General features: G+C 41.8%; 3 protein-coding genes across 3 annotated transcripts; 2 read left to right on the top strand and 1 right to left on the bottom strand.

The window, feature by feature from the left end:
- The first annotated feature begins 2,147 nt into the window (after positions 1–2,147).
- LOC113207575 (28S ribosomal protein S2, mitochondrial) lies at positions 2,148–4,204 on the top strand. The gene is made up of 5 exons (XM_026424194.2): positions 2,148–2,309; positions 2,576–2,737; positions 2,872–3,187; positions 3,496–3,682; positions 3,762–4,204. Exons 1-5 carry the CDS (start codon positions 2,270–2,272, stop codon positions 3,954–3,956), a joined length of 900 nt encoding a protein of 299 aa, XP_026279979.1. The 5' UTR covers positions 2,148–2,269; the 3' UTR covers positions 3,957–4,204.
- On the bottom strand, positions 3,938–5,896 carry LOC113207574 (dehydrogenase/reductase SDR family member 7). The gene is made up of 7 exons (XM_026424193.2): positions 5,747–5,896; positions 5,451–5,600; positions 5,235–5,350; positions 4,877–5,116; positions 4,684–4,806; positions 4,433–4,599; positions 3,938–4,346 (listed from the first exon to the last, which is right to left on the bottom strand). Exons 1-7 carry the CDS (start codon positions 5,868–5,870, stop codon positions 4,223–4,225), a joined length of 1,044 nt encoding a protein of 347 aa, XP_026279978.1. The 5' UTR covers positions 5,871–5,896; the 3' UTR covers positions 3,938–4,222.
- A 356-nt stretch (positions 5,897–6,252) lies between these two features.
- On the top strand, positions 6,253–7,299 carry LOC113207576 (transmembrane protein 267). The gene is made up of 2 exons (XM_026424195.2): positions 6,253–6,733; positions 6,840–7,299. The coding sequence occupies exons 1-2, from the start codon at positions 6,452–6,454 to the stop codon at positions 7,173–7,175; spliced, it is 618 nt and encodes a 205-aa protein (XP_026279980.2). The 5' UTR covers positions 6,253–6,451; the 3' UTR covers positions 7,176–7,299.
- Positions 7,300–7,610: the final 311 nt, after the last annotated feature.

A 7,610-nucleotide genomic window follows, 5' to 3' on the forward strand; every position in this document is an offset into this window, starting at 1 on the left:
GGGGTGAGGGGGAGGCAAGAGGCGGATTGTCGCGCGATGCGCTTCCAACAACAAAGTCTGGTCTTTTTGCACTCGGCTCACCACAAAAAGCCTATCGTCCGTTTATGCGATGGGACTTACTCCGACTTATTCTCAGACTCTCTTGAACTTGAGGATAAAAACTGTTCGTTTCTATCTATGGCACATTTCACGTACATACATAGCTCGGTTTGCCTCCTCTCAGTGTCCTTCGATTTACTCTCCGTTGACGGGACACGCCACACTGACATTTCGTTTGGAGTGAGAGGGCATGCTGGAGGTACACGGAGACGAGTAGTGGGGAAGACGGAGGGCGGACTGAGAGGGGGGGGGGTAGAGCCCCGTGGTCTTCTAGGGCTCTGGAAGGAGCCACCGCCAAAGCGAGACCTGGGTGGGCCCGGTAATGTAACGGATTTAGGCGACAGCGACAGCCAAAAGTGAATATACACAGATTTCTCAGTGCAGCAAGAGATTTTACGCAAATCGGCAAATCGCCTTTTCCCCTCTTTAACACGGGGCGAGCGCACGGTAAAAACGAAAGTAATTCTTTCGCGCTAAGTGCCTGCAAAAGAGCGATACTACCGAAATAACCCGAACGCGATTCGTAAACGAGCCGCTGAGTGCCTTTTCTACTCTTTTGCCTCTGCATATCCCCGAACAACGAAGGGAAAAGAAGCACGAATGGTCGGCTCTCTTGCTGGTGTGAGAGTGTGTGTGAGTGTGTGTGTTTGTATATGTATGTATGTATGTATGTGTGTTGTGTTGTATGAGATCACCCTGTGCAGAGTGCATATGGTTCTGGAAGGTCATTTGCATGCTCCGGGCGGCATTCGTAGGCTTCCAAGAATATAGACGTCGAGCTGTGCGAAGGCAGAGGCGGCAGAGGCGGCGACGGCAGGGGCAGAGGGAGGCAGCAGACTGGCGACGGAACCGGCAGCACTAGCAGCACCGGCATGCTGGCCAGCAGCAGCGCTTGCAAGGGCTGGATGCTGGACCAAGGGAGCAGTAAGCCACGCCGAGTCGCATATGGCTTTGGGCTGTCCGCCCTTCGCCGCTCTCACGTGCCCGGCGGGCTGGACGCATGCTGGATGCTTGCTGGACGCTTGCTGGACGCTTGCTGGATGCTGCGGGTGACGTCACGGACACCGTGACGGTGCCGGAAGGCAGAGTGTCTCGGCCCTGGAGAACACGCGAGGTCAGCTCGGTGTCGAGATAAGGACGAGCATCGGCGGATGTATCGAAAACTCCGCGTCAATGCTCACACTAGACCAGGTCTACTCTGTGGATCGATGCATACATTACTTTGAAGTAAATGAAAGTTTTGACCCTGCTGTTGACATTCGATTACGGTCGTTTCGGATGTTCGCTCTTGTTTTATTTCGGCGGTTACGCGATGCCCGGTCGTGCCTCGATTCCCCAGGCTCGTTCACACAACTTTTGATTACTTTCAAAAACCGTCTAGGATGCAACAATCATGCGAGGAGGTTTGCCTTTCGTCGCCTTCGACAACCCACGAAAGAATTGCAAAAAGTGTGAGGCGTTTACCCGGCATCGCTGCACTGGCGTTAAAATCGGTACACTATCCACTAAAACACCGATGTGTGCCTGGACGAGGCTACAGTATTACGTCTTACTTCGGCGGGTTTGACACAAAATTGGCTGTTTACTACCGGAGTGAGCCACTTTAATACCACCCACATTTTAGCGCTGATCGTACTCACACTCACCTCGGAACTCCCCAGCCTATATAGGACACTCTCGGTGTCGTCCCCCCATGGTCTTCACTCCATGCTGAGCAAGAGAGACTGCTCTGGCAGTAGTAAGCGAACAGGTTTCGTACGTCTTGTGTGCGCGCACACAGGCAGAAAATGCAATAATAAAACAAATGAGATACATACATGAGAAAAGGGAAGGTGAGGAGGTGCGGAGGTGCGCAGCAGAAGCACGATGGGTTGCCTAAGGCTCGGCGCTCGGTACGCCCCATGGCGCACGATAAGCTGCCTACTGTCCAGGCGATCGGACGTCAGCGTTCTACGGGTACGGCGACGGATAACTTTAAGATTTGCGTAGATTAGTAATAATAGTGTTGAACGCGAGACTTTTTAAATGCAACGGGGTGCACTTCGCAGCGATTTTTGAGTAAAATCGTGCTCATCCTCCCTCAGTCCTGTGCTTTTGCTGTTGGTGTTGGTAACAGTGCATTAAAAGGAGGTGTGAGTGAGCGAGAGTAGCGAGAGGAGAGAGAGAGAGAATGGCCATGGCCCTACCATCAAGTTTGTTTTCATTCGCGGGTAAGTTTGTGTCATTACTTTGCCTTCTGTTCACCATTAGTTTCTATAGTTCAGTTTACTTTTGAAATGCTATCATGACTTAATTGAGTGGAATTCTTGCGTGCCTCTTCGTAACTTGGATAAGTAGTCGTACTTAACCTCAAGCTGTAGGTTATGTATTTTGTCGGTCTTCACTTGCTTCAACTTTTTGAACTCTCGCTTCGTTGACATTTGAAAATTTATTAAACCGATTGATTTTACATGGCTGGTGTCTCATTTCCGATCAGCACGCGTGATAGGCCTTCGTCAAACCAACGGTACCCGCTGGCTCCATGGGGCGAAAGGAACTCTTTTCTCTGTGAGAGGCGCTGGAGAGACGGCGCTCCAGTCTGATCAGCAACTCTCTAATTTTGAAGATGAAGATTTATCTACCCCTGATATTGAAGTGGGTAAGTGCATTTTAAGATGTTTAGTCTTATTTACTCCAAAGTATATCATGCTAGAATTTAACTCTACTTGATTTTGTAATTACAAACCTTTTTAATACCTTATTTTACTATTATTTTCTCATTTCTATCCACAGATGATACCTTAGAGCATAAGGATTTTTTTGGAGTCAGAAAGTTATGCACACCTTCGCTACTGTTTCAGCACAAAGTGCATTTCGGTCACAAGGCAACATCCCTTGATCCAAGAATGAGACAATTCGTTTATGGAATCAGGTCAAACCATGTTATTTTCGATCTAGATATTTCAAATTTCCATCTTCAGGAAGCATTAAACATAGCTGCACATGTTGCTCTACGAGATGGTATAATACTCTTTGTCGCTCGGTTGCCCCATTGTGCCAACCTCATTGAGCAGACAGCGAAGGATTGTGGGGAGTATGCTCATGTAAGGTAAATATTAGGATAGTCCACCCAAATATCACCACTATCTCAGTGATGGCCAATCTCTGGAACTGCCACCAATCAGTTAACTTTAAGATCCAAGTCTCAAGTCGGTGTTTCTGTAAGTTCCTTTCATGGATGTTATGCCCTTCCATCTCCCTTCGTCGTTTTCATTGCTTGAAAGTGTATGGTACCCGTCACTGGACGGTTCTATTTCTTTTTTCATTTGGCCATCACAGGGCTGCTTACTGCTATGTGATTAATATCTATGCAGCTCAAATTATTTCCATCTAAAAATGTTTTATTAAAAATTTTAGACAATGGAAAATGGGATGTCTTACCGACATCAGCAAATACCAGAAGATGGAATGTCGCCTTCCTGATCTCGTTATTTTGCCATCTACAGTAAGCGAATTTGGATCAGAACATCCAGTTGTGGCAGAAGCAGCTAAACTTAACATACCTACAATTGGCATTGTTGATTCTAATTGTAATCCTAATATGGTAAGAAAGAGAACCAAAATTGTCATTTTGAAAAATCAGTCTTGTTTTTTATAACTAACTGAAACACTGTGTTTTACAGATTACCTATCCTGTTCCTGGCAATGATGATACTCTTACAACTATTCAACTGTATTGCTCCCTTTTTAAAGAAGCAATCTTAAGAGGAAAAGCAGAGCGAGCAAATCGTCTTAAGCTATTAGAGGAAGAATTATCAAAAGATCAAGAAACAAGATTAAGCAAATTAAAATCAATGTCTTTAAAGTTAAATAAATGAAAACTTTATTTCAAAAAAAGCATTTGTGTTATTGTAATTGTTTCATGTAGAGACTTATGTGTTTTATAATCAATATTAAACTTGTTTCTGTTTGCCAAATGAAAACTTCAATCATTGATCTTATTTTGTCTACACAAAATTCAGTCTTGTTTATTCATGGCAGCAAAATGTTATCTTGGAACAAAATTTGTTTCAATTTTTGTAAGTGTTAAAAAATATGAGATTATATTCACCTTTGCAACATTTTACATGTCACTCAATTCTACTTATTTCATCTTTTCAGCTTCTTGTGTTGTGTTATCTGAACTACTTGCAGCATTTTGGTTTTCGATAGATTCTTTGCTGTCTCTTAGCTTTTGAAACTTTTTTGTACCCATCAAAAAGGCAACTCTGAAAAACAAGATTGCAGTAGAAATTTTAAACACCACATCAACAACTAACATGTATTAGTATCTGAATAACAACTGTAAACCTACCCACGAGCGATATTGGGAAAATAAGAAAAGAGATATGCAATAGGAAGTATGGGGAATGGAGCCATCCATGCTTCATCTAAGTTATTGGCTAAAGCAACACCAAACAAATGAGCACACCTCTCTGCAGTCATTCGATTGTCTGTGGGTGAAGTATCTTGGCCATAAAGCTAAAAAAAATATAAAACAGGTAAAGTTATCTGTATTTTTCATTCAACCAATGGATATTGGATGCAAGTTAATTATGTACCTACCTCTCCATCCTTACTAGTAAAACTTTGGGAGAGAAAATTAGTGAATACAGGTCCTGGGCACAGGAGGCTAACTTTCAGCTCAGGATTTGCCATTCTTTCTGTTCTCAGACTTTCAAAAAAGCCCTGTAATAAAAAGGATTAGAAAAATAATGGAATTTTATAGTAATAAATCAAAAGATGAAATGAAGCATACATGAATGGCAAATTTACTCCCAGTGTAGGATCCAGAAAATGGAACTCCCACAACGCCAGCAATACTTGAAGTGACAGCGAGGTGTCCTGAGCCTTGCTCAAGAAAATGCTTCAAAGCAATACGACTTAGAGCGATTACTGAAAATACATTTATTTCAAATACTTGTCGATCAACTGCTGTTTCAATTGTCTCCCATGCTGCCCTCTGTGATCTTCCAGCATTGTTCATGAGAATATCTAACTAATAGAGAGAGGAAACAATGTTATATTATGTCATAAAAACAAGTCTAGGACAAAAGTATTTCAGTTAATGAAACAACACAGAATTGATACTGTATGTAATGATTTAAAATACTTACTTTTCCAAAATGATCGAGAACTTTGTCTAAACATGCTTGATGTTTGGAATATTCCAGCATATCCATTTTAAGTACCAGTACATCACTAGCATCAAGACCTGAATTTTTTCCTGCCTCTAAAAAACAAAAAATGAATGAGGAAAATTTGTGTCATGTGACATTTTTAAGATACAACGTGGCCACATAAAAGTAATCTTATAGTTGACTACTACACACCAAGGCAGATTTCTCTCACACGAAGGAGTTCATCTCGATTTCGTGCTGAAAGCACAAGCTTGCACCCATGTTCAGCAAGTTTAATAGCAAGTGCTCTACCAATACCACTAGATGCACCTGTTATCCATACTACTTTACCTTTCAACCGATCTAAAATGAGAAATATCAAAAAATGAAATACTGTATGTCACTTTTATGTTGAAACAAACTAACAAGAACTGAAATCAATGAAAATATGCACTACAAAAATTTTGCAAAGCTGATCTCTGTTGATTAAAAATTCACTTGCATCTTACCAATTGAATGGCCAAATCTTTCCATCCATGCTAGTTGAAGGTCGCAGTCAGCAATTGTAAGGATAACAAGATACACAAAAAGGTAGAGAATGTATACAAATCCGATTAACATGAAAAAGTCCATGATCTATGATGACAAGTTCCCTCTCTGCATGTGAATGTAGTTTCTTGGTCACACAGATGTGGCAAGCCCAAAAAGACTAGAGGTATTTGACCAAACTGCTGGGATTAGACAGATTGTGAGGATTAGTGTGTACCATGCGCAACAGGCAGAAAGCCTTTGCAGGCCTTGAGTCTTTAACTGAACCTTAACCTGACACTGACAAAAACAACACAACTTTGACAAGAGAGGGAGAGAGAGAGAAGAAGAAACAACTGCGGCATTTACATTAACAAGTATTCATTTACTGGCTGTGTGTCATACTCGACCCCATGACACTATGAAATGATATTATTCGTCCAGAGTCGATGCACTAAAAATTAGAAGGGTTTAACTGTATGTTCTTTGACATTACTCATTTCAACTGGCATGTCCCTCGATCGTCTGTTGGCCATAGTGATGGAGGCGTGCAGGTTATGTTTTCGTACCTTGTTAAATGAAGACACGTACTTCTGCTATGATTATTTGTTATGATGTGAATGTATCTGAGTCTTTGAAAATTGAAAATTAATTAGGATGGTTTGAGGTTGCCCTCAAACATATCTATGGATGTTTACAATGTTCTCCAGTGTGCTCTGTTGGTGTTGACAGCTGTCACAGGAGATTATTTTGTCCATCTCCAGCAACACCATGATGTGGGAAGAGCATTCAGTGACAATGCAACCCACGCTGCTGTTGGGTTCCTTACTTGGATTACCATGATATCCCATTTGGGGGGAATGCCACCAATCAAGGCCAGAATCTTAGTGCAGAGCTTACTCTGTGCCCTGATATCATCAGCTATTGATGTTGACCATTTTATTTCTGCAAGGTCCTTTCATCTCAAGGTGACAAAATAAGAGATTTTCAGGGGTTTTGTTTGTTCTCCCATAATATGCTTTCATTTTTTTACACTATTTTATGTGCCTAACTTTGTTTTGTCTCTTCTTTCAGGATGCAACGAAACTTATAAGAAGGCCTTTCCTCCATTGCACAACATTGCCGCTTGTTGCATTTTTAGTCATTTTTATTCCAGCAAAGTATTGTAATTGCGTGAAGCTTGAGACTTTAGGGTGGATCATTCTAGCTGCTTTTCTAAGCCACCATAATCGAGACGCTGCACGACGTGGATTTTGGTTTTACCCCTTGGGATCAACTCCTCCGTTGGGGACCGGAACTTATTTGGCTCTGACAGCAATACTACCAATATTTTTGAGCCTAATTTTACATTATACAGATAGCTCCCTCTTGAAAATGCAATCGTATAAAAGGTCTGTTTTGATTGTTTAAATGGGTTTGTGATTGTGTTCTGTGTCTTCAGAGCAGTTCATTTCTTTCTGTTAACTTGTTTGTTCTTACTTTGAAATAATAGCTTATTTTATTATTTTTATTAAATTTATCTTTGCAAAGAAAGTATGGTTGACTATTTATGAATCCTAATTTAATCATGATGCCTGCCATATAATTATAAAAAATAAAGACTAGCGTTTAAATTCAAGCAAAGATCTACTGCTACAGCACATTGCTGTTCGTAAATGCGTAAACACCCAATTAACACACAGCACTAACGGAGACCACCAACCGCCCGGTCGGTGGGCAACCCATCTAGCACGGGACGATCAATAGCGCCTGCGAGGCAGGCAGCCCATTTGACATGCATTGGAGGTGGTCCGAGTCAGCTTAAACTGAATCGTCTATAGACGAATTCATTACTTCCGTCAATGC

This window comes from Frankliniella occidentalis, unplaced genomic scaffold (genome assembly GCF_000697945.3).
Source record: "Frankliniella occidentalis isolate FOCC.00 unplaced genomic scaffold, Focc_3.1 Scaffold18, whole genome shotgun sequence".
NCBI lineage: Eukaryota > Metazoa > Arthropoda > Insecta > Thysanoptera > Thripidae > Frankliniella > Frankliniella occidentalis.